The following is a 25,416-nucleotide window of genomic DNA, read 5'->3' as shown; positions in this document are numbered from 1 at the left end:
TGCAAAACAGTTGACTTATATCGCGATATATATATCAATATCGACTGATATCTTGTGAATATTGTGATAAGATATTCTTCCATATTGCCCAGCTATAATTTCATGTATTGTTCTTATGTGTGTGGGTTGTATGTGAATACTGTTTGCAAACCAAATGGCCTCTCGTGGACAATATAAACTACTTTAACTGGTTTATAGATTAGTACGGTGTCAAGTTTGTGTTTTTGTGTCACTAGGAAAGAGCCTGCGGGTGCCAGAGAAGGTCCCATTTCGGATGACCCACAACATTGAGACTGCCTTGGGAGTCACTGGGGTGGAGGGTATCTTCAGGCTGTCCTGTGAACAGGTTACTCCCATATCATACAACAAATATAAGCCACCAACTAGCTTTACTGGATTTGCAATAGAGGACAAGGAATAACTTCAAGGCAATTATTGTGCAGGATAGGGATGGTCTGTTGGATGAATATAACATCTATCAACGATTGGCTGAGTCCTTTGTCTAGGTTTTTATCTGCCTGACTTTTTTGTGGCAATTTGTCATTGTATTTTGCTTATATAATGGTGTTCATCCTCGAGAATTCCCCGACCCATTTATATACCAGGTGTAACCTGATAAATTTAAAGCTTTTAATTTGCTCTCTCAGGATGGATTATAATACCAGGTCTGAACAGGCCCTTGGACTTGTCCTATGATTATGTACATTTCATTTGTACCTAAATGGAACAAAACATTACACATAATGCTCCGCAGGATAATGTATTCCTAAATGCTCATGCAGACTTGTCATGTCAGAATCTTTTGCACACATGGTATGGCAATTTGGCTGACCGTGATCAATTGGAAAAGTCCTGCCAAACCTTAGTGGAGGACTTGGTTTTGATCTTGATCTTGAATACAAATGTCAGCTGTGTCTGATAGTTGCAACAGCTGAATAAGTGCTGAAGTGAGATGTTATTTCAGGTAGTTCAAATGATGCGTCGTGGCAGAGAGACCCTACTGACACTGCTGGAGGCCTTCGTCTATGATCCTCTTGTTGACTGGACTGCTGGGGGTGAAGTAGGCTTTGCTGGTGCAGTTTATGGAGGAGGAGGACAACAGGCTGACAGCAAGCAAAGCAAGAGGGAGATGGAGCGAGACATCACACGCTCTCTTTTCTCCTCCAGGGTGGCTGAGATTAAGGTGAGGTCAAGGAATAGAGGAGACTCAACCATGTATTTATTTTGCATTTCAATCATGAAGTAAAAGTTGAATACTGGCGATTGTTAATTCTTAAGGTTTTATAACATCTTGTTTATTTCTCTCACACTTAGTTTAGTTAAATTAGTCAACAAGTTTCTTAGCAATGCATTTTCGTTTTCTCTAATAGAATGAATGATCAGATTAATGACCTCAGTCTGATTAGAATACATTTTAGGGGTCACAGAGAATGGTTCATGTTTTGTTTTAAGAGTATTAGTGTAGAGACACTGGACCCCAGATTCCCCCTAGACAGCTGTACTGGCAGAGTATGAATGATGTGGGATAGAAAAAAGCGCTGCATACAGAAGCACAGTATGAAAGTGTGCCAGAATGACACTGATCAGACTGGAAAAGCTGATCAAATAAATAATTGGATGCCATTTACAAGTGTTTCACAAGCAAAGCAAATATTATATGTGTGATTAGTTCACTGTGTGGACTGTGAACAGGTCAACTGGTTTAAGAATCGAGACGAGATGCTGGCAGTGCTGCCACAAGTGGAAGAAGCTGTGGAGGAGTATTTGGTCCTGCAGGACTTACTCTGCCAGGGTGAAAAACTACAAACTAAACTGCGGGAGGAGATTGCCTTCCTTGAGGGAGCAGAGAACCATCCGGACCATCTCATCCTCACCCTGGAGAAAAGGTCTGAGAGAGCACAACACTTGTTTACACCAAAGCCACATGTTAATCATGGGGCAATTATATTTAATTTTAGGCAAAGAATGAGCTGTCTACGTTAACACATTTGTAGTGATCAGTTAGTGTTACTGCTTGGTAAACCTTCAAAATTGTTAAGTCAATGCAATGGCAGCAGCTTTATTGTCCAGATTCTCAGATATGTATTTTAGGTATAGTTACTAAATATGTGGCAGGACGGCATAATTCATCTTTTACTTCTTTGTATTGTAACACATAATAATGGATGGATCTTGATGAAAACAATTAGGTATATTTACGAGATTTAGTGTGGCTTGATTGAATTGAATTGAAAGCAACTTTGTCATGGCTCTACTGAGTGCAATTCTTATTTTGTTAAAAACTTTCAAATGTGGTAGTATTAAATATAATTTTTTACTAATACTACTCATAATACTAGTTTAAGAAAACCATTTATATCGTGTCATTGGAATTTCTCAATAGTCAAGCACAAGTCATTACAATTGTTCTTTCTGGAAGTTTAATTCTACATCTGCAGATGGGCATCACCGTACAAAACCATGGCATAGATTTTATACAACGAGCAATGACATACAGGACATACAGCACTTTTATACATTTCCAAGCTCCTCCTGGAGAGGAAACAAATGTTATTGATCAGCCTCTTTGATCTTTAGAAATAGGTGACCAATATCCTGTCTCCTACTCTGTCTCAGACCCCTTAAGTGAAACATCTGTTTTCAAAGATCTCTTATCAATGTTTTACAACCCACTCACATCCCCTGTACTGTGAAGTATATGTTAGGTGACCCTGTGAGTGAGGAAGTCATATAACATCAGTTGCTTGAGCAACACCCTGATATGTAAGGGATTCTATTTGCTCATCTTTCTATACATCAAAGTGGTTCCTTCCTTCAATCATTACCCAAATGGTAAAATTGCTGTCACAATTGTAGGAAACATTTTCAAATAATTTGAGCTGTTATTGCTGTTTTGGATTAAGGCTGTGCTATAGGGCCAATGTTCATATTGGTCAATGTTGGAAATTATTATGATAAATGTCAAAGTATTTCTTTAAGGGTGTAAATTAAAGAAACAAAAGTTAGTTTTAACATTTGCTAAACAGCAAAACAAAATAAAAAGTCTGAAGTAAACCGTTGTTTGACCTATCAATGTGTATTCGGTTCAAGGATTTTAGAATCAAATGTGTATTGAGCTATTATATTTAAATTTAAGAAAGTTATATCGTAATAATTATCATCAAACAGTTCCTGTTTTTGAGGTTCAGATTTCCTCTCTTTACTGTATATGCAAGGTGAGCCTGTATCAAAACATTCTGAAAACCAAATCTCCTTGTCATAGATATTCTGAACACAATCAGCTGCAGTCACGGCAGCGGACTGTGCAGGAGGCCATTCAGAGCAAGCTGGCAGACCTGGACCAGTGGATCTCACAGTACCAAGCAGCATTCAACAACCTAGAGGCCACCCAACTAGCCAGCCTGCTGCAGGACATCAGCAATCCCATAGATCTCGGTGAGGCCCACTGCAAATACTGCAAGCAGAATGAGTGAATTGACTGGTTTTAAAAAAATAAAAAAACACACAATTAAAAAAAATATATAAATATATTTTTGAACTTGATTGGGTTTTATGTAAAACTTTGTTACTGCCAATTTTGTATGCCACTGCGCTTGCAACAGCCAGTGGCTGGAGATATTATGTTTTCGGGTTGTTCATCTGTCTGTCCCATTCTCGTGAACGTAGTATCTCATGAACACTATATTTGGTACAAACATTCTCTATGACTCGGAGATGCACAGATTTGAATGGTCAATGTTCATGGTGACCTCACATTCATGTGAATGTGATATATCAGGACTGCCTGTTGGTAATTTTATTACATCTGGCATAATTCACTTGCACACAAGGATGACTTGATTAGAATTTGATGGGCAAAAGACGAGGTTAGGGCTGGGGCGACGTGATAGATGTCATGGATTACGTAAGCATCATAAGTAAGGTGGCTTCGCACAGTCAAAGCATGGACTCGCCTGAAGTGTAAGCTGAAGCGAAAAAGATCGCCCACGATCATCAAGCATAGGTTCCCAATAGTCGGGCCGCGGACCGGATACAGAAGCCGCTCTACACGGACCATTTCTATTTTAACCTGCGCACTTTGTTACGCACTTATGGTGGTCTTATTTTAATCTGACCGGCTTTTCAGAATCAGAAGGTATTAATTGCCAAGTAGGTTTACACCTACCTGGAATTTGCTCTGGTTATTGGTGCATACAATGAACATAGTGACATAATAACATAATAAATACACCACACATAAGAAAAACAATAATAATAATAAAAAAACAATATATATTTACTCACTATTTACTTCTTATTTACTCACTTTTTCTAATAGTTATACAAGGTAGCATTATTTAGACAAAGTTACTTGAATATTACTTTGGATTTCATTTATTTTGTTGTTGTACAGCTTAATGCAGATTGATATATTCCTTTTACTTGAATGGAACAAGCTCTTCAAGTTATTTTATTTTGGAGAGATATAGGACCATAAAAAGTACATTAGCAATTTCTTGTTGTGAAATAATGCCTTGCAGTGCATACTTTGTCTTTATAAAATTTGTTCGCATTCAAGAGAAGATTATTAAATCTAAATTATTTTATTTTATTTTTGATAAATTCATTATCAAATTAATTGAGTAATAAAAAATAATCATTAGATTAACCGAATTTTTTTTTACGTTAATCGATAAAAAAATGATAGGCCCTAGTCTTGAATGTGATATCTCAATACCACCTTCTGGGAATTTCTTCAACTTTTGATCAGTTGTCACTTGGACTCAAAGATTAATTGATTAGATTACAGTGGTCAAAGGTCATATGCAGGGACGTGCACAGACATTTTGTGGAGCAGGTGAGAGTGAGCAAAAAGGGCTCTTAATAATTATTTATCTAAAAAATGTTTTAAAGCAAACGTTAAATGTAGTATCACATATCTGACTTGCTTATCAATTTATTTGAATACCCTCAAACAATTGTTAAATATTAAACAGTACACACAGACAATGGTCTCCTTAAGTATTCACTATGTTTATAACAAGAGGAGGCAAGAAAACTATGCCAATGTGCATGTTTGTGTCTGTGTGAGGGTTTGGGTGGGAAAAAGATATGGAAAGAGGAAAAAAGTGAGTGGCTGATGAATGCGCTGCTCTGAATAAAGATTTAACTCATTAATGAAAGTATCGATCATTGTTGATATTGTGGCGACATTTCAAATTGTAGCGAGTCAGAGATGTCATCAGAGAGAGACACACAGAGTGAGAGAGAGAGACACACAGCAGCAGATGTGTTTTTCTCTGTGCGGGGTGTTACTTTACCTCAGGTCCTGGGATCATAAATAAGCTTCACAATTATTTTATACTATCAACCGCTCATAGTGATTAGTGATAGTGATAGTGATTTGACGGAGCTCCATCAAATCTCTGTTTTCGCTCTATTCTCTTCTTATTCTCCTCTTCTGAGAATGATTCATTTACAGAAAACCCTGTCAATGATCTGAATGTCTAAACATATTATCCAGGGCAGCAGGGCTCCATCTGATTGGCCATATATATTGACAAGCGTGGTGAATGAAACGTATCACGTTCACAATGTCCTATATTACTACACATAACTGCTTTTTCATCAGTTAATACAATCAGTCAGACAAATATAAACTCCATTTTTAATTAGGAAGTGCTTATTACAATTGTGCTGTACTTTACAAAATAAGGTTTTCAATTCAAAAATATGACTGTAAATCAGTGGTCAGTGCTCTCCACACTGATTTGATATTCATTCAGCTTAGACTTGTGTGCTGCACCTAAGGCTTAAAAGGACAAATTCTGATTATAGCCTTTACTGTATCATGGTGGCAGTGCTGCTGCACTGAGATGAATTACTTCCCAGGTCAAAAAGTGACTCTGCTCCTCTGGTGTTTTCTAATCATTAACTTTTAGGACTGATCTTTCTAAAAACCTGGGTTTTTGATTCTTAAATAACAATAAAGTTAAAACACAGTATTGCGTCATTATCTGTGGGAGGAACTTTGCAGTGTGTGTCTGCTCGTCTCAGTTACTCTTCAAACACAAACTGATGATCACAAGGTATAATCTAGTCTTATATTCTGAAATAGTAAGTAATTGATGATGTCGGAAGATGAATCTGGACAGTCTGGTCACTTTAACCCTGATGTCCTCACTGTGTGTCACGTTATGTCTCGTGTTGTGTGGCCGGTTTAAACGTGTGTCTCATAAACTCCAGCGAGAATTAGAACAAACTCAAAGTAAACGTCAGTCCTGTAAGTGTCCTAAATACTGCTGAACATTGTTTATTGTTAAAGTGTAAATTGAGCGCAGGTCAGAGGGGGAATGAGAGGGAAGCAGACTCTGAATTATATAATTTAAATGTATTTAATGACCTTCTCCTAAATACAATCAAATATGGACAAAAAATAGCCTGAACTGATAATCTGCCTTTTATACTCTCTCCAAAATTCAAGTTAAGCAATTTATCCCAAAAATTATTTTAGGGTCAAATTTGTTCAATTTGAGTAACACTGAAACTTTGAACTGAAGTTACGCTGAACTTTTTTAACAGGAATAATTCAACTCTCAATAACTTATGAATTAATGGTCTTTTCTCGTTTCAAATAAAACAAGGCTTGCATTTAATAACTAAATAAAGAGCTTTTGAAAAAGGCATCTTGAAATAAGGTGGTTAATTTTAGAAAAAAAATATAAAAAGATGGAGTTTGACTTTTCCCTCTTATTGTTTCTTAGTATATAACTACATTACACATAGAAACAATCAACAAATATATACAACCAAACAGCTTTAACACTCCTTTTCTCTTTGTTCCCCACTTTCTCTTGTTCAGTGAGAGAAGTAAACTCTACCGTGTGCTGAAAGGATTTAATACAATAAATGCGAGAAAAGTTGTTCAGGTTAAAATGGAAGCAATAATAGGTCTTGGTCTGTAGAGGAAACGACATCTGGGTCCGGGCCGCAGTCCACCTATTGGTGATCTATGCCTCAGATGATATTTGCTCTTTGGGTGAATCCATGCTCTGACTAGGCACAGCAGCCTTCCTCACGACACGTCAATGCATGTAGCGCATATCAACATATTTATGTAATTGATGATGTAGACACGTTGACCCAGCCACCGCTCTTGTGCTCACCACTGTGCAGGAGACATGGAGAGGGGATGGTAGGGACTAAGTCTAATTCCGACCTTATATTAAGATGTTTTTATTCAATCAGTATTTGTTTGACAAGGAAGCTGTGCACTAACAGGTATATAATATTCATTCATGTGAAGAAAAGAAAAAACACCCCAGAAAAAGGGCAGTGGTTCAAGCCCCATTTGATGACAGGTGACCTTGAATGAATCTGCAGGGACACAATTGCACAGGTTGGCTGAGGCATTGAACTGCAGTTCAGTAATTCTAGTTGGATGTGATGTATGAGGACTGTGACAACATTTGACTCCCAGCAGTGTAGAAGGTCATATAAGCCTGCTATTATGTCAAGAAATGAGGGTTGTTATATTTTAGGTTATTTCAGCTATTTTACACCTTGTCTCTTTGTTGTCCAATTCTTCCAGGTCCTCCTAGCTATGTGCCAGCTACAGCCTTCCTACAGAATGCAGGCCAGGCCCACCTGATCAGCCAGTGTGAGAGCCTTGAGGCAGAGTTGAGCTCCTTCCTGCAGCAACGCCGTGTGGCACTTCGTGGCTGTCTGGAGCAGCTGCACAGCTATGCTACAGTGGCTTTGTTGTACCCACGGGCTACCCTTTTGCGCCATCGGGTCCATCAGTGGAAGACCTGGTTAGAGGAGCTACTAAGAGACATGACAGTGGAGGACTGCCAACACGTATATAGACAGTAAGTAACTGCAGCAGGCTTTTCATTCACTGTCATTGTGTTTTACTGTCAGAAACAAATAGAGCTTCAACTTTGTGCTGATATCTAGATTTTACACTGCAGAATAAGCCTACAATAGTAGTGTGCAGTGAGTAACTCCCTGAAATATCTAATAGATTTGCTTCAGATGATCTTTGTGTTCTAGAGGGGACATAGTTAATTAGAGAGTCTGCTAAATAACTCGGAACAAGCCCATTCGGAGCCTTGTATTTAAGTAAGAGAACCTTAAAGTCAATCCTGTTTGTTACAGGCCACCAGTGCAAATCAACTAGAACTGGACTAATGTGTTCTCCCCTCTTGGTATTAACAGCTGGAGTCTATTATTTTCTTTGGAAGGCCTGTAAAATGTTCCTTACAGTACTCTAGTCGGCTAGAAAGTAATGCATTAATTAGCTCTTCAGCATCTGTCTGCTTTATTAATGGCCGAACTTTTGCTATTTTTCTAAGGTGGAAAAATTTGGTATTGGTTACCTTGTAAACGTGGGCCCTAAAACTCAGATCTGAGTCTAAGACAGGGGTAGGCAACCTTTACTATCGAAAGAGCCAGTTTGCCCCCTCTACCCCAAAATTAAATCTGTCAGGAGCCGCAAAACATATTTGATAACACAGCTTATAACGTTATATATAAAGTTATACAATATATATAAAAACTATAGTTTGTTGCATTTATTAAATTATAGAGCAACAATAAAACAAACTTGACATTTTATTGCTATTTTTACCTGTTACAACAAGTGAAAACCCCAAATGCTTATGAAGAGGAGAACAAAATGTATTGGCATGTGTAGGCTTCTTTGAAATAAATGAAACACAGAACTATGCTTTGTTCGCTCATCTCCAGCTTGGTACTTTTCAGCAAATGCTGTGTGCTTGCTCTGGAATCGCTTTCAACATTACATTTTTTGTTGTTTGCTAATTCCTCATATCAAGCATACAAGTAAACTGGCGTTGTTGGCAGTGAAAGAAAATGAATCTGTCCACGCAGAATTAAACTCTATATTCCTCCTAGACTTTTCTTTTTTGGGATTTATCCATGGTTAGTTTACCGCGGCCGGGGGTCGGAAACTCTAGATGAGCCACCTGCAGAGAAGAGCGCCGGGCCGTAGACGTGAGAGCAGGTCAGACTGGAGGCGGACACAGAAACTGAAGCTCGGTACAAACCAGCTGCAGCATCTGCTCTGATCAAGAAGCTGCGGCGCTGATCTCTGAGCAGCTGAGACCAGAGAAACTGTGTTATTACTGTTTCCACTTTTAAGAAGCAGCGAGTAGGTCAGTGACCTGCTGCTTCACATGAAGCGGAGTACCGGGGGCGGAGTACCGGGGCCTGTGTGTGTGCGCTATCTGGGAGCACACACACATTCGCCCGCTCCTGTTATTTCATGACGGCCTGATACGATGATGATTTAAAAAATGAATGTAAACGTGACGTTCAGTCATGTTCATCAAATGAAAAGTAATTTGTTTAGTTCACCGTTCATGAAAAATATGCGCAACTGCACAACACTGTACAGGGAGCCACTGCAGAAGGGCTGAAGAGCCGCAAGCGGCTCCAGAGCGGCGGGTTGCCGACCCCTGGTCTAAGATGACACCTAGACTTGTCAGCTCTGATTTTATCGAAGGTGTTGATAGACCTGGATTATTTTCCAGCATATATTTGATTTTGGGCTGACAAAGTTAAATTTAATCTTTCTGTTTTGCCCTCATTCAGTTTTTAGGAAACTATTAATCTCCATTACTGACATAGAACTTCCTCCCTTTAATGTACAATTAAGATGATTGATACTGATGTTGTGGTCAATTGTATCAAACATTGTCTCATGCTTGTTATGCTATGGTTTCCCCCCTCCCTCTACAGATATGAGGTGTTGTTTGCTCCTCAGCCTCCTGCAGCCTCCTGCCAGTTTCTGTCCAATGTAGAGTTGACTTTGCAGCACCAAGTGGCTGACACCAATGAATGTGTGATACACCAAGCAGAGCAACTGAAGGCTGATGGGACAACTGCAGCAGACTGTGAGGAGCAGCTACAGGAAATTGAACACTGTATCACAGTCTTCCTTCTGGAGAATGGAGAGCCAGGTTCCCTCAGCTTGGCTGGAATCATCACCTCTGCCCTCTGTACACTCTGCAGGTTATAAACATTTTTCTGCACATTTTTTACTATGCTGTTTCACTGTTCCGGCTAATGGAAAATAGGGTAGTGGTATGATGCTGTTTTGATTTAAGTTTTAGTAATGACTGTATTTATACAACTTGAAATTCCACAAGTAAACCTAATCCAGCTCATGGGGTTTTAGAAATGTGTTTTTTCTGTCTATGAGAAAATAAAGAGCAATAATAAAAGTTTCAGTTTAACAGAGAGATGTTTTACTTTATCCTTTTTCTAGGCGGAACCTGGTGATGGAGGGAGCAGCAGCCAGTGCTGGAGAGCAGCTGATAGACTTGACATCTCGGGATGGGGCATGGTTTTTGGAGGAGCTCTGCAGTATGATTGGAAATGTCAGTGCCCTAATAACACTGCTACAGCGCTGCCCACTCCTGCCCCATGACCTGGAACTGCCTGCACCTTCAGCTACCACGCAGGCTGTGTACCTGGCCAACTCTGTGTACACCTGCTTACAGGTAGGAGCAAACAACAACCCATTGGAATCAACTGGATACAATCAAAAGCAGCCTACCCTCTGAATAATAATGAGAAACTTTTCGTAATTCATGAATTGTTTTTATAGATTTGCAAATAATAGGAAGTTCCGTTGTAAGGAAAAAAGGAATTCCTGTCACTGATGTGTCTGTTCCCTGCAGGAACTGAACACCAACTTCCATCAGATTATCTTTCCAGAGGCTCTGCACTGTATGATCAAAGGGGAGCCCACTCTGGAGTCCATGTTGGCAGAACTGGAGCAACTGGTTGAGCAGAGCTCTGATGGTCTTGGCCTGCAGGGTTTGGCAGACAGTCTTCAGGCCACCACAAGCATCGGCCATGATGGGCACAACCACTGCTTCCACATCTCCAGGTAAGTAGCTCCATTGATTGTAGATTTAATTCTTCTTGTCAAGGATTTTATCAGACTAAGCATTTTTTTTTCTAATTTCAAGTAAACAATGATAAAATCCCTGCAGTTTATTTCAACCTAATGTATTTTACATTAATCTGACTGTGGTTTATGCTAACTTTGCCTCGTACAAAAGATTTTGGATAAACAAGGACTCATCCCGACATAAAAGTAAGCAACTGCCTGGTGTGACCATTAGGCTGATTTGAAGGGATTAAAGGGATAGTTCACCGAAAAAATGAAAATGATCTCATTATATACTTGCCACTATGTGGATGGAGGGGTGGGTGAATTGTTTGAGTCCCCAAAACACTTTTGGAGGTTCAGCGGTAAACAGTGTTGCAGCCAAATCTAATACAATCAAAGTATGGTGACCACTTCTTCTAACGTAAAGAAACATAAAATGCCAGCATACAGCTCCTCTTGTGTCATCCGATTGTCATTAGAGAATTAAGCAAATTCAACTTGAAATGGCGTAATTAATCCATGTTTTTAGCCTAAATGTCCACTGTTTTCCTGAGCCTGTAGCCGCATTTGTGCGCCAACACACCGCACAAGCTTGCCCCTCTATGCTCTCACCCAAGGGGCTTGTGAAGTCTTGAAGGCTTTTTCAACTGAATGAAAATGTGAACATTTGTCCAGCCAATTTTTCTTTTTAAGAGTTGGTTTTAGGGAGAGGATGTAACTACACAGGATGACTATGTTGATAACGCCACAACATTTCTTAATGTTAGAATCTACAGGTTCTGCTCTATGCAGCAATAATACTTTTCCTCTCAAAATCTGCTGTGGTAAGCAGCAGACTGTGAATAAAACACCAGTTCTCAATGTGCATTGTCACTGTCATTATATTCTAAACATAATCCAGCATTGCATTCAAACAATGTTTTCCTTGAGTCTCCTTTATGGAGATTTTAATGTGAGCGCAGAGTTACCATGACCTAAAAAAACACAATGCCACACTTGTGCATAATATGCTAAATTGAAGGTGAAATTAACCTTTGAAATTTACAACATGTTTTGTTCTCAGAATGTTGCGTGCTCAGTACTCTGAGCTGATTCAGCCTCGTAGTATGGATGGAGCAGGCCAGGAGACACCAAAGATGTCAGCGGGTCAAATGTTGTTGGTGGCCTTTGATGGCATGTTCACCCAGCTAGAGACTGCCTTTGGACAACTCACAGAGAAGGTAACACCCACGTTTTTCCTCAGAAAAATTGAATGAAGAAGCCCGTAAATCACATACAGCGAGATCTTCCCTGAGTTCAGCCCTGCCTCCAGTAATGCCAGTACAGTGATCCACAAGACATCAATTAGGTGTTGTAGACTGAATAAACACAAGTTCTCATATTTTGCCCCTATTGCTGCTCTGATGTACTTTAATTTTTCTTGAACATGACTTGGTTGATTTCTCTGTTGATTTTCTATAAATACGACATACTACAGCAAGCAGTTCAAAATGGTTATGCTAATGGTTCTTTTAATATATTCCTGGGCCTCCACTTTTTTCATTTTGCAACAGTGGTAAACACTGCCAAACACTTTTTGGCCCCATCATCACAGATCTTCATGAAACTTTCACGCCGATTTGGTTACGAGAAGAACTCATGAAACCAAAAGCCATATCTCCTTTCAAAAAGAGAAATGGTTTTCAAATTGTTTTTAATTATTTTCCAGCTCCATATTTATATAAACAGTATGCTATCCTCAATAAAAATAATAACAGCAGTATGGAGTGAATAAAGCAGTTGAAGATGAATTGCCCCAAAAAAGTCTTATCCAATTTTTTACCAAAGTTTGCTTATCATTTCTGCAAGAACTCCTGAAAGTTTGGTCTTTGGTTTTTCGAGTCACTGCTGAGATATGATCACTTATCTTAATAGGCATTACATGACTAATTCTTAACAATATACATAATAGGATTAAGTGATCAGTGCATGGTCAGACACATGTAACAATGCACTACTTGATCCCATGTCACTGGATAGTATTTTCAAAGAAATGCAACATGTGTGGAATAATTTATAACCATTTATAACTACATGCTGATTAAAAAGGAAAACCACCAATGTAAAGTGAATGAGGGCAGCCATAATACTCATTATAAAGAAACGAGAGGGAGGGCATCAAATAAAAAATGTAAAGGACATCTCACCCCAATTTTCTTTTCTCCTCATTTCTCTCAGCTGAGTTCTTTTGAAGTTCCGTCAGCTTGGAGGAAGGTGGATGTTCTGAGGGAGGCTCGTACCACACAGCTCCAATTCTTTGATAGCCTGAATCAGCGGCAGCTGATGGAAGAGATGTTCTTCCTCAAGAGACTACAAACCATCATGGATTTCTTCAGGCTGTGTTCCTCCTTTGCTCAGACTCTGTCTGGTAAGAAATCTTCATTTCCACATAAAAGCCTTCAGGATGAACACATCAATCAAGCTCACAAGAGCTGTGCAAGACATCCCGAAAACAATATGTTAATATTAATGATCAGGCAACAGAATATGTATCACTATATTTTTGTTCTTCTAGTCTAAATCACAGAAGCTTATAGGGTGTTTGCAAGGCAGAGAATATGAAGCTGGGCCGCTTTTTTTAAAGCCTGCTGTCTGACAAGTGTGTGACAAATCTTTTGTGTTTAGGTACATGTCCCTCAGCTGAGGACCTTTTGCCTACAAATGGACCAGTTGGTTTGGGTAATCAACTTTACCAGCTGCTCGGTTCAAGAGGGTCAGGTTTGGCAGTGATGAGTGAGGAACAGATGACCCGCCCCATCAAAGCCTTCACAGCGGAGTTTGTTCGGCATATGCTCATGGGTCTGCCCAGTCAAGCCCTCGGTCTGGCCCTGTGTAGCACTGTGTCTGCCCTCGGCCTAGACGTTGTCACTCAGGTGGAGGCAAAAGACTTTGGCACAGAGAACATGGTATGACGTGTGTGTGTCCTATCTACTTACCTTTGTTTGTGCGTGTGTGTTGGAGCTTAGTCTCACCCTGCTGAATACAGAAAACAATGGAGAGGTAGCACGTGCCACCATAAATTAAACTCAACCCATATTTTCTGTAATCAGTAATCTCACTTACTGGTTGAATGAAAAAGCTGCTAATAAAATGCTCTGTGCTCTTACCCATTCAGTAACTGGGTTTAAAACAAATCCTTTGGAAGTCAATCATTTGCAGTATACATTTTTGCCAGATACAGACACTTTTACTCTTGACTTTCAAGTGTATAAAGAGCTCACTAGATAGGGGTCTATAGTACGTTCTCTTGATCCAGTGTCTGTCCTGGCTCTTAAGGTGTCTCTAGATGAGCTGTGTAAGAAGGCAGTGGAGCAGAACCTATCCTCAGGCCGAGTCTCCCAGCTGCTGCTGAACAGATCCACAGTACTGGCCTCCTCCTACGACACAGCTTGGAAAAAAGTGGACCTGCTGAGGAGATTAGATGCTAACCTGGAGGCCGCCAAGGCCAGCCTGCAGAGGAGCCAGCTGCACATTGCCATGTTCCAGGTACACATAAGTTTGTGAGGCTGCTGATGAACCTCATTCACATTCTATCAAAAAAACAAATGTAAAGCATAACGTTTAACTTCACCAACCCTGAAAGTATTAGTTATATTATGAAGAGTACCGACTGGATTTTTTGCAATACATTGTTCAACTGTTACTATGGATTGCCAATATTAATGTTCCACAGCATACACCTACAAACAAGTGTACAGTAGATAGCTAGCACCCAGAAACCTTTCACGTCAGTGCATACAAGTACTATTTGAGGGTTATGGATTTTTATATATTTGTAAGTTGTTATTGTTCATCTCATTAGCTCATCATCTCTGCAACTTGGGTTAGTATACATTGTCCAGCATGTCCCTAACCACATGGAATGAGTTTGTTCTTGTTTCTATTTCCAGTGGCAGCATGAAGATGTTCTGAGCCCCAATAATCAGCCAATTAGTGTCAGCATTCCTCCCCGTTCTATCATCCTCAGCAATATGAAGAAGAAGCTGTACAAGCTCAGTCAGGACGAGGGAGCAACCCTCACCATTCAGGTCAGTGTTACACTAACCTGTGTTTAATCCATTGTGTTTAACCCATCAAGATGCCTCTTAATATCTCCTTAAACCTAAGCATTGTTTGAAAATAACCTAAAACCTTTTGTTTGTTTCTGGGACACAGCCTTGGGTTTAGAAAGAATTGTGTCATGAATTCCCCAATGTACCTCTCAGATCATTGTTAAACATGCATTTAAAAAAGATATTGATGCTTTTAATTACTTATTCATTATCTGTTTAGTTAACTGTTCATTCTTTTTATTTACATGCATACATACATTCATTTGGTGAATGCTTTTGTACAAAATAGGGAAACAACAAATATATATGCATCAGTTTGTGTTTTTTGATGGTGTCCATGAATTTCTGACCAATCTTTCCCATTTTAAATGGAATTGCGTATCTCTTTCCGATGAGACCTAATACGGAATTTGGTATAAGAAACCGAGCCCCTATCTTATGGCAAAACATAAACAGTTGCAATCAGAAATATTCAACCCCCTCACCTCAAAAGACATTATAGTGATGTAGATGAAAGATAATGACAACAAATTACAAACTTTATTAAACAACATCAAATATTTATTGATACATATTTGAGTGTTTTTGACAACAGAAGTTGCCTTAACTTTGAAGTTCAAATGAAAACTGTAACTCTTTTAACACATGTGCATGTGCAGTATCATTCAACCCCCAGCTTCAGTACTTTGTGGCGTATCCTTTAGCTTTTATAACTTCTAACAAACGTTTCCGGTGCTGACAAGCTTCTTACACCTCTCGATCACAATCTATGCCCATTTTTCACTTGCAAAAGCCTCTAGCTCAGTGATGTTAGATGGCTTCTGTGCTGCAACTGCCTTCTTTAAATCCCACCAAAGATTTTCAATCAGATTTAAATCTGGTGACTGAGAAGGCCACTCCAAGACGAATCCATGATGCCAGGTACACGATCAAGATTGCCAGTTCCTGCCGCAGAAAAACAGCCCCACATTATCAATGACCTACCTCCAGTCTTGACCGTGGGGATGGTATTCTTCTGGTCATAAACCTGGCCTTTCGCACGCCAGATATACCGCTGTTCCATATGTCCAAACAGTTCCAGTTTGGTTTCATAGAACTGTCACCTAAAACTCTGTTGTCTTATCCAAATTCCTCCTGGCATATTCTAGTCGACTTTTGATGTTCCTTGTGGTCAAGAGCTGGGTTGCATGGAATCCGGCCATAATGTCTTTGTTTATTCAGTGCATGTCTTATAGTTGCCACTGAAGCACTTGTACCAGCCAGGTCATTCTGTAGGTGTCTTGCAGTCACACAGGGTTTTTTTCCACGGGGGGCGAAGAGTCTTTTTGATTTTTACTAATCCGACCACTGTGCGTAGAAAAAAATTCACCGCCAAACCCATAGGTGGCGCAACGGAAGACGAGCTCAGAGAAGCCTACCCCATTTGGGAAGAAGAAGTCCACGTGTCTCTGTTTACATCTGTTAGCTTGCGTCCCACACACTGAACCATGGCAACTAACAGAACTAAATAAAGTGACACCCAGTGACATCCGAACTGTGTTGCTGATTCCACAGCTTGAAGCTCTGTGTAGCTTGAAGCTAGCTCCCCTCCCAGCTTCCACACACAGTCAGCAGGGACTCCCGGCACTAACTACTACCCAGTGTTTGCTTCTAACCTGGCGGTATTATAGAAACAGTGTCATGATAGAAGTGGAATTAAAGTAGTGACGGCGGGTTCTTGCACTGTTACCACCGCAGTTAGCATGGTGGCTAGCCTAGCCCTCTAGCCTAGCCTGCTAGCGCCGTTTTGAAAGCTCGTTATAACCGTCTGTGACCATACACACATGCCCTCAGTGCTCGAACGAGCCACCGTCAGCCGGACAACTCCGCTGGCTTAACACACACGTCACATTAATTGTAGAATCGTAGTTGTGTTTATTGTGAATCAGGAAGTTACAGGTCCGGAAATGACGTCGAACAGAAATGACGTCGTACGGAAATGACGTCATACGAAAATGATGTCGTTCGCGGACCAATCACAGCCAAGAGCTGTTGGTCGGGTCTCCGACACAACACGGAGAAGTTAGAAAAATCAGACCTGTACGAAAAGCTCTCCGTAGCGCTCGGAGAGGGCGTTTCACGACGGATAGGGTGGTCTTATCTGTCCGTTTTTTCAAAAACGCAGAACCGTAAATTGGCCTTAAGTTGCTGAGGGCCCTTGATTAAATGCTGGGCTTTCTTCAACAGCCATGCAGGTTTGCAGCTGCCCCATACATTTTAAACTTCCTTAAAATGCTCCAAATGGTGTCTCTTGGAATATTAAATTTTTTGGAAATCTTCTTATACCCAAGGCCCTTCTGGTGTGATGAAATAATCTCCTGTCAGCTTTTATGGAAACTCCATTGTCTTTCCCATGATTGCAACTCACCTTGAATACCTTCATGGGTGGGGTTTATATACGCCTCACAGCTGAAGCCAATGAAGGATCATTAAAGAGTTCCCAAGGGCTTAATTATGTTTCAACTCCACTTTAGGCCATAAAAACTGTCAGTCAGCTTTAAAAACAACTATCATATAGGTGAATATTTGTGACATGGCTATCTTAACAAAATATACTGTTACACACAAATACTACATCATGCATTTTCTGTGTTGATTTTGTGTATCACTCAACTCATAAAGAAGTCATCCGAAGCAGAATCTTGCTATCTGAAAAAACTTTTAATTGATAAATCCTTAAAATCTTTGGGGGGTTGAATATTTCTGATGTGCCAAATTTCAACTTATGCATACTTACATTTATGACTATAAATCATAACTCTGCTGTCACGCCGGAAGTGTTGTGCATGAACGCGTTCATTGAACACGTTCATTTTTATGAGAACGATGAACTGAACGCTTAATGACAAATAATGATCTTGAACGGTGAACACGTTCATATTGTAGCATCATCCCCGGCTGAATGATGGTTCACAATCCTTTATTTCTTTTCCATACATGCCGTGATATATGAACACACCATAAGAACTTGTGCCTTTCTCAGCCTGGTGCTAAAAAAACCAAATGGGAATACTTTTCATGCAACAGCGAGGCACACCTGCCAGTAGCAATCTTTTCCTTATTTTTCAGGAAGTGCCTTTTCAAAATAAAAGTAACCATTATATGTATAATGTATCAAAACTTTGATTTGTTGTGCCTTTTGTTTGCAGGGTATGAATAAATAATCTGGCAAAATTAGCAATAATATATAAAAAAAAATATTTCAGGAATTGATACATATGAAGTACAGTTTAAGGCAAGGGGTAGTGATCGATAAAGTTTTCTTTAAAAAACAAGTTAAGTCTTTCATTCTCACTTTACACCTTAAAACTATGAAATTAACTGAACTATGAACTAGTTCGGAATTTAAATGGTGAACTATGAACGTGAACTATTCATGTTTACTTGTATGAACTGAACTTTGAACTAGTTCATGAAAGATGTGAACTTGCGCAACACTGCATGCCGGTAGGGATTCTGTTTTTGTGAATTATTTGCAGAGAACTTCTCGGGATTGTTGCCAGTTTTAAGTATTTTAATCTTCCACCAAATACAGCAAATATAATTGCATATAATGATGAATAGACCAAGTTCACATGCGCCAATCAATATGACATTTCGATTTCTGATTTAATACTTGCTCCCATCCAAATCCTGTGTTTTCTTTGCTGCTGGTGTTCTCAGGACAAGCTGGCATCTCTGGAGGCTAGCATTGAGCAGCGTCTGAAATGGGCTGGTGGAGCCAACCCAGCATTAGCCCCTGTTCTGCAGGACTTTGAGATGACCATCCGGGAGAAACGTGGCATTGTTGCCAGAGAGAACCAGCGCACCAGCCAGGTAGCACAGCTTACATGTTCATGACCAAGTCCTTTGACTGAAGTGGCTGAACTCAGCTTTGGCACTTGATTGATGACCAATGTAAAGAAAAAGCCACGTTTTCTTGCTGTCTGTTTCCAGGTCACCTTCCTGTGCTCTACCATCCTGAACTTTGAAGGCCTTAGGATTCGATCTCCCGAGGCCCTAAACATGGATGCAGCGCTGTTTGAGCTGCTGAAGCGCTGCCAACAAACCTGCTCCTATGCTGCTCAGTTTAGCAATGCAGTGTCTCCTCTAGAGCTCCATCTGCTACACAGACTGGTGGGTTGACCTCCTTCCTTACAGTTTAGAAGCATTTATTGTCAGCATGTGCATTACAAGTTAGGTAATACATTTTTGGATTAATAATACATTTGTTTTATTTAGATGACTCAGATGTATAGAAGTCATTTGTCACATTCATTTATTTTAGCAGTTAATGCTCTGCTTCTTACAATGTTATTAAAGAAAAATAAAAAACTCTTTAAATCATCTTTTAGAACATCATGCTGGGAGATTCTTATTAGCAAGTTATATTGGCATTTTACATCAGTCTTCCAATCAGAGACCCTGTTTGTGTCATAAGAATCTAAAAGCTATGGACTAATATGCATTTCTGGTGTTATGTCTTCCCAGTATAATAACAGGCTCCGAAAATGTCAGTTTGATTTTATTCAGTAACTTATATATTATTTGTCAATTACTAGAATCCACCGCTGGACCTGCCCATAGGCAGTTCTGATTGGCTGAGCTGTGCCCAGAGGCAGCTGGAGGAGGAGCTGAGCGTTCAGCAGAGAACTCAAGAGGAGCGAGACCAGCAGCTAGAGTCCTGTGGAGATGCACTGCAGCTCCTGATTGACTCCATTAAAACCATTCTGTCCAACCACAACCGCCAACTAGCTGATGTCAAACACCTGTTGAGAGCCATGGCTAAGGTATACTCGCGCCTAATTTACATATGCACTCTTTTTTTCAGGAATTTTCCAAAAAACATCCAGCTATGGGTTTTGTGTTTGTTGTTGGGTCTTTGTATTTGCTATGCAAAAGTAAAATGCAAACATTTAAAATAAAACATGTTACTCACTGCAAAAAATGTAGAGTTCTGAATACTTACTGAACCGCATATGTGCCTTTTTTTGATTCTCATACGTTTCTTGCTGAGCCATGTGTCTGTTATAGCTGTTACCTTTAGCATTAACCCCTGTGATACTTCTGTTGTATAGGATGAAGAGGCAGCATTGGCAGAAGGGGAAGAGGTGACATATGAGGGAAGTGTGCGTCACTTCCTTTTAGAGTACAAAGCGTGGCAGGACAACATCCAGCTGGTTTTATTCACAGTGGTCCAGGCCAGTGGGCAGCCTCGCAACCAGGAGCAGCTTGAACTGCTGGAGGAGATCCCTGCTACCCTGAAGGAACTGCACTCCCAGAGCCAGAGGTACCGCCAGTCACTTATATGAGGACTCTTAAGTCTGACTTTTATTTCCCCTTACATATTTTATATTAATCCTCTGTTTGTGCATCCCTGTAGTGTGTATAACGGCTTGGTGGGCTTTGCTTCCCCACTGGTGACGGATAGAGACAGTGAATGTGCCAGTCCTGTTTCTGCAGCACAGACGAGCTTTGCAGCAGGTATGACCTCAAAAATATTTGCACATTTCACCCCCTCACTCTTACACTGTGGTCTTGACAGGTGGCTATAAAGACACTATTAGGGATGGGGGGGGGGAAATCGATTCAGTTACTAAACACAATTCTTGTGAATGACGATTTTTAAATCGCCAACCTGCCTCCCAAATTGAAATTTTGTTTGTAGCCTACTTTTAATTATTTTATTCAAGATGGAAAAAAATGTTGCCTCTTATAATCCTACAGATGGCGCAATGCAATCTATTCCTTCATGATTTCATTCCACTTTTATAGTGATTCTACATGTTCATTTGGGTATCTAGCATGTCTACCGTCCAAAAAACTCTGGAAAAAAACAACTCCCGCCAGCAAACCGGGCCAGTGGAGCCAGCCGGTTAGTTAGCTAACGCTAGTCAGGGAGCTGGGCTCCCGCCAGTCAGCTCACAAGCTAACCGGGCCGGTGGAGACTATAGTTACTCAGGATAGTAGTGGTGTTTTCAAAAGAAATATGATAGTAAGAGTGACCTGCAGTAATTGAGCCACAGAAAGTCAAGATCAGCTGTACAACTCTGGATCCTGAAATGGCACCACCGCTGCAATACAAAGAGCTGTTTACATGTTCAAAGTTCAGTCAGGCTTGACTTAGTACACAGAATCCTGAATGGTAGAACCAGTCGCGTTACCATTATCATGAATGTGCTGCTGTTCATTGTTGATGAGTCCTAACCATCACTGCTACAGTGCACTGTTGGCTACTTAGCACTTTCTTTGGGCCCTTAACACATGGATTAAAGTTTTCCGTCGCTATGACGGATTTCCGTCAACTCCGCTCGCATAAGGCGTAAAAAGCCGAGTATAAATCGGCCTTCCGGAGTCGCATTTCCGGTTTCATACCCGGAAACTGCGGAAACCACGGAAGATTTAGAAGAACGAATATAGACCAAAATAGAAGAGCACTTGGCAGAAAAGATCCGAAACTATGAACACTAGTATAACCCGTCACTGACCGGCGGATTTGTCCGCCAGAAAAAGGCTCTGAGGAGCCGCCGTGGCGATGTATATAAACGTATGCCACACACGAAGAAGAGCCGACTTCAACAAAAAACATTACTCCGGCTAGTGGTATGGCGGTGAATTGCGTTGCAACACGCGCCACTGTAGGGGAACTATAAACCAAAACGAGTCGATGCAGATCCGAAGAGAAAAAAAATAGGGGGGGGGGGTGTAACACTGATATGATTTGCAATAACTTCACCAATCAGCTGTGATTTTTTTAACCTTTTGTTTGTGAACCATGCCTTGCGTCTTTCTCATGTTTGAATGGATAAGTTGACGCGGCATTTAAAAAAAAAAATCCATGCGTTGGCATATAATTGTTCTTGAAAGCATTGTGGAAATAAATGCTTGCTCTGACAACTTGTGCAGACGTTTTGTCATTTATAGCCCATTAACACGAATGGTGAAGTCTTGCAAAAAAATATTGGTTTTATGCCCTAGCTTTAAACTAGTAAGTGATAATGGACCACGTGAAGTTCAAATATCGAGGCGGTAAGCAGCCACGACCCAAAGTGAGTGCTGATTTGTGAAGCCAATGATCTGCTGTTTCTCGAGATATGCAGGCCACTAATGTAAAGACGTCCAGAGCTTTCTGGATTTAGAAGTTCAATGCTCGATGTAAACATACCTGTTTCGAATCTGCAGTTTGCTTGGCCTTTGTTAATGCTGCAAAGTCTACTTTTATTCCATGTCATTACCAGGTCCTCCTCAAACAGTTCTACAATATACTGTCACTTTCTTATTGTTTGCCTCATTATTTATATATATATATATATATATATATATATATATATATATATATATATATATATATATACATACAATCTATGGTGCAGTGTTAAATTAGAGAACTTTGTGTTTAACCTACCTGCTTTACCTGCAATTAAGCTAAAATAAGAATACAGTGTTTGGGCGTCCATGCTGTATTCTTATTTTTTATGTTAATGTAGGGTCAATGTATATCATAGAATCAATAATTAGCTTAATTTCTTTTCGTATGTGGCAAGTGTTACTTTGAATGATTTACTTAACTGTTGTCATTTTTTCAAACACTGTATGTCAGACCCAATCTTACAACTACAATTCAGCTCGATATAAAGGATTGCAGCACAACAAAGGTTGTGCTTTTACTGTGTAGACAAATTGCTAAAGAGGAAGTCATTCTGTCAATGTTGTTGCCATGATGAAGATCTGAAAAAATGCAGTCCACGTACAGGCAGATTTTTGGAATTAGCAGAGAGATCCATGAAGGAAACTCGATAGAGCAAATTACCTCTAAATGTCTACTAATCAAGTCATGTGCTTCAGCTGTTAGGTGCAGTGTGGTGAAGACCCAGCCAGACTCAATGTCCCAGAATGCACGTAAGGGTCTGCCACGCAACCTTGGAACCCCCACTGACACCCCACCCAGCACTCTGCTAATGAACTGCAAAGGCCTCAATCCCAGCCCCAAGAGAGCTGTACGAGACCCGAAAACAGGACGAGGTACTGATCTTTACTCTTTACACTGACTCTGCTCATTGATCTGAGGTCATTTTAATAAGTCTTATTTTTAACCTTGCATGCAAAATACATGTAAGGCAATACATCTTAATTAACAAAAGTTACAGAGACATACCTTGTTCATATGTAACACCCTCAATATATACCAGCAAACTTTGTGATCTTAAAATTATATATAAAGTTAATTTTATGCTTGATTCAGGTGCGATCTTAGTATTATTACAGATGTCTGAAATAGTTTTGGTCAAATCTTAGCCAATGACATGTTTGTCAAAATGTTGTCATGTTTTTCTTTATTTTTATGCCCATTCATCATTTTGGTGCTACAGATGTATGTTAGTGACAGGTGTATATCACATATAGGTATGTTGGAATAGAAGCAGTCTCTTTATTTCATCTAGTACAGATGTTCCTGCTACATTTACTGCATTATGGGATTTTAGACTTGAATTTGATTGAAGGTCTTTGCACTGCTGTGAACCTATGGATATCTGTGTTGCAGCTGTCCAGGAGAGGAACTCTTATGCAGTCAGTGTGTGGAAGAGAGTGAAAGCCAAGCTGGAAGGCAGAGACATCGATCCCAACAGGAGGATGAGCGCCACAGAGCAGGTTCATGCACACACTGAGTGACGCAGCAAATAATAATCCAAATCTGTTTCCATCTTTAAATATAAACATATCAGTCTGTCCATCCTTCCTGCATTTTGTTATTGCACAGTTGCCTTTTAGCAAATTATATAGAAAATACCGCCCCCTCTCTTTGGTCAAGAATATACCGCAATTAACAAACAGTATACAGAACAGAAGAGAGTCAAGTTACCGAATGAATGTCACACACAGTTGGTTGATCAATGGTCCTGTTGTACGGTTGCAGGTGGACTTTATCATCAGAGAAGCCACAAACATGGACAACCTGGCTCAGCTGTATGAGGGCTGGACTGCTTGGGTGTGAACGCTGCACTGCTTCATGTCTTTGGTCCAGCGAAGGCTTGGAGATCCACCAGAGTCCAGCGGGTCTAGGGTGTTGGAACAGCAGCACCGGGCCACACGGGGGAGGAAATGGGAAGTGGATGATTAGTCTGCCCTCCCAAACTCCTGGGCACCCTAACTGGGGAAGCGACCTCGTAGCACTGCTGCAACCACACTCCCCCAACCATCGGCGATCGGGCTACCACAATGCTTAGTGGGCCTGCAGCCCCACCTTCCTTTCTGGGGTTTGACAGAGCAAAGCAGTGCTGAATGGGGGAGGGGGGAAGGAGGGAAAAGGCCTCCTTACCCTCGACCTGGAGATACCTTCCCCCCTCACCTGCATAGCTCACTATCAAGTTGTACCCATAAACATCACTACATCCTGTGGAGCCAATCAAACACCAACTGATGGCAGGATGAAGCAGGAAGTGAGTTGTTTCCCTCTGAAGCACACAGCTGATGCGCTGTGGGTGGGACTTTACCGGGACTAAAGCTCAGATGGATGGGGCATTTGATTTTCTCGTATCTTTTCATCAATGGCAGTGGGATTCTGATTGGTCAGTGGGTGATACAGAACGGTATAAATTATGAGAATGTAGGTTGAACAGCATCCCCAAGGCTACATGGGAACCCACCTGAAATCAGCAGAAATTTAAGTAGAAAACAATAATCAAACCATACTTTGATTGAACAGTGAAGACTTTGACACATCTCTGAATGTCACTGATTTAAAGATGAACTGGAATTGTTTTCTCAGGAGAATTATTTGAACTATGGGTGAAAGAGAGCATCCTGTCATTTGAAATGTTTCTGGATGACTCATCTGAGTCTGGAAGGGACACGTAAAAGGTGAAGGACCTTGATCTGACACTTTTTCAGTATGCATCTTTGGTCTTTTGTAACTATCTTCAGTCATCTTTAGACCTATAGTAGACTCTGGCCGTTGCTGACCTCATGTATTCACTCCCCACCCCTCATGCTTGCGTTTTTAGTAACTTTCTAATTTTACATTTTTAGTGGGAGAAATTATGTTTTTGGTGATGGTACAAATTGTTAATTCTTAAAGCTTTTAGTCAATTTTGTTGGATGCCAAATAAACATGGAACTGAGAAGAGATGACTTATTTAGCTGTTCTTCCTCACTTTAGCTTCTAGTAAATTTAGGTTCTATTTAATATACATGTTTTGAATGTCATAGAATACAATAATACTCACCAATGATGGTCACCTCCAACAATCTGCCACCACTTACCTCAACTCTTATGAAAATAAAAATTTCAAGGTAATAGGGGTAACATTAGTTTAGAGCTCCGTTTGCCTTGACTGTCCGTTTTCTCCAGAGCAATTACAGTAGACGCAAGATGGTTGTTACTGTCGGTTCAATAAATGGTTA

General features: G+C 40.3%; 1 protein-coding gene across 1 annotated transcript in view; it reads left to right on the top strand.

The window, feature by feature from the left end:
* The window catches only part of smg1 (SMG1 nonsense mediated mRNA decay associated PI3K related kinase), a 99,692-nt gene extending 74,556 nt beyond the window's left edge, over positions 1 to 25,136 (top strand). Inside the window, exons 44-64 of the mRNA XM_061090893.1 lie at positions 237 to 346; positions 965 to 1,183; positions 1,693 to 1,886; positions 3,263 to 3,435; positions 7,571 to 7,850; positions 9,745 to 10,017; positions 10,274 to 10,508; positions 10,689 to 10,900; positions 11,970 to 12,126; positions 13,124 to 13,313; positions 13,571 to 13,851; positions 14,222 to 14,431; positions 14,836 to 14,973; positions 18,700 to 18,852; positions 18,973 to 19,152; positions 19,578 to 19,805; positions 20,094 to 20,305; positions 20,399 to 20,499; positions 22,861 to 23,037; positions 23,558 to 23,664; positions 23,930 to 25,136. Coding sequence (XP_060946876.1) covers positions 237 to 346; positions 965 to 1,183; positions 1,693 to 1,886; positions 3,263 to 3,435; positions 7,571 to 7,850; positions 9,745 to 10,017; positions 10,274 to 10,508; positions 10,689 to 10,900; positions 11,970 to 12,126; positions 13,124 to 13,313; positions 13,571 to 13,851; positions 14,222 to 14,431; positions 14,836 to 14,973; positions 18,700 to 18,852; positions 18,973 to 19,152; positions 19,578 to 19,805; positions 20,094 to 20,305; positions 20,399 to 20,499; positions 22,861 to 23,037; positions 23,558 to 23,664; positions 23,930 to 24,007 — 3,908 coding nt within the window. The 3' untranslated portion in view covers positions 24,008 to 25,136. The remainder of the gene's footprint in view (positions 1 to 236; positions 347 to 964; positions 1,184 to 1,692; positions 1,887 to 3,262; positions 3,436 to 7,570; positions 7,851 to 9,744; positions 10,018 to 10,273; positions 10,509 to 10,688; positions 10,901 to 11,969; positions 12,127 to 13,123; positions 13,314 to 13,570; positions 13,852 to 14,221; positions 14,432 to 14,835; positions 14,974 to 18,699; positions 18,853 to 18,972; positions 19,153 to 19,577; positions 19,806 to 20,093; positions 20,306 to 20,398; positions 20,500 to 22,860; positions 23,038 to 23,557; positions 23,665 to 23,929) is intronic.
* Positions 25,137 to 25,416: the final 280 nt, after the last annotated feature.

This window comes from Limanda limanda, chromosome 17 (genome assembly GCF_963576545.1).
Source record: "Limanda limanda chromosome 17, fLimLim1.1, whole genome shotgun sequence".
Lineage (NCBI taxonomy): Eukaryota > Metazoa > Chordata > Actinopteri > Pleuronectiformes > Pleuronectidae > Limanda > Limanda limanda.
The sequence above is the reverse complement of the archived record's forward strand: the minus strand, read 5'-3'. Positions and strand labels throughout refer to the sequence as shown.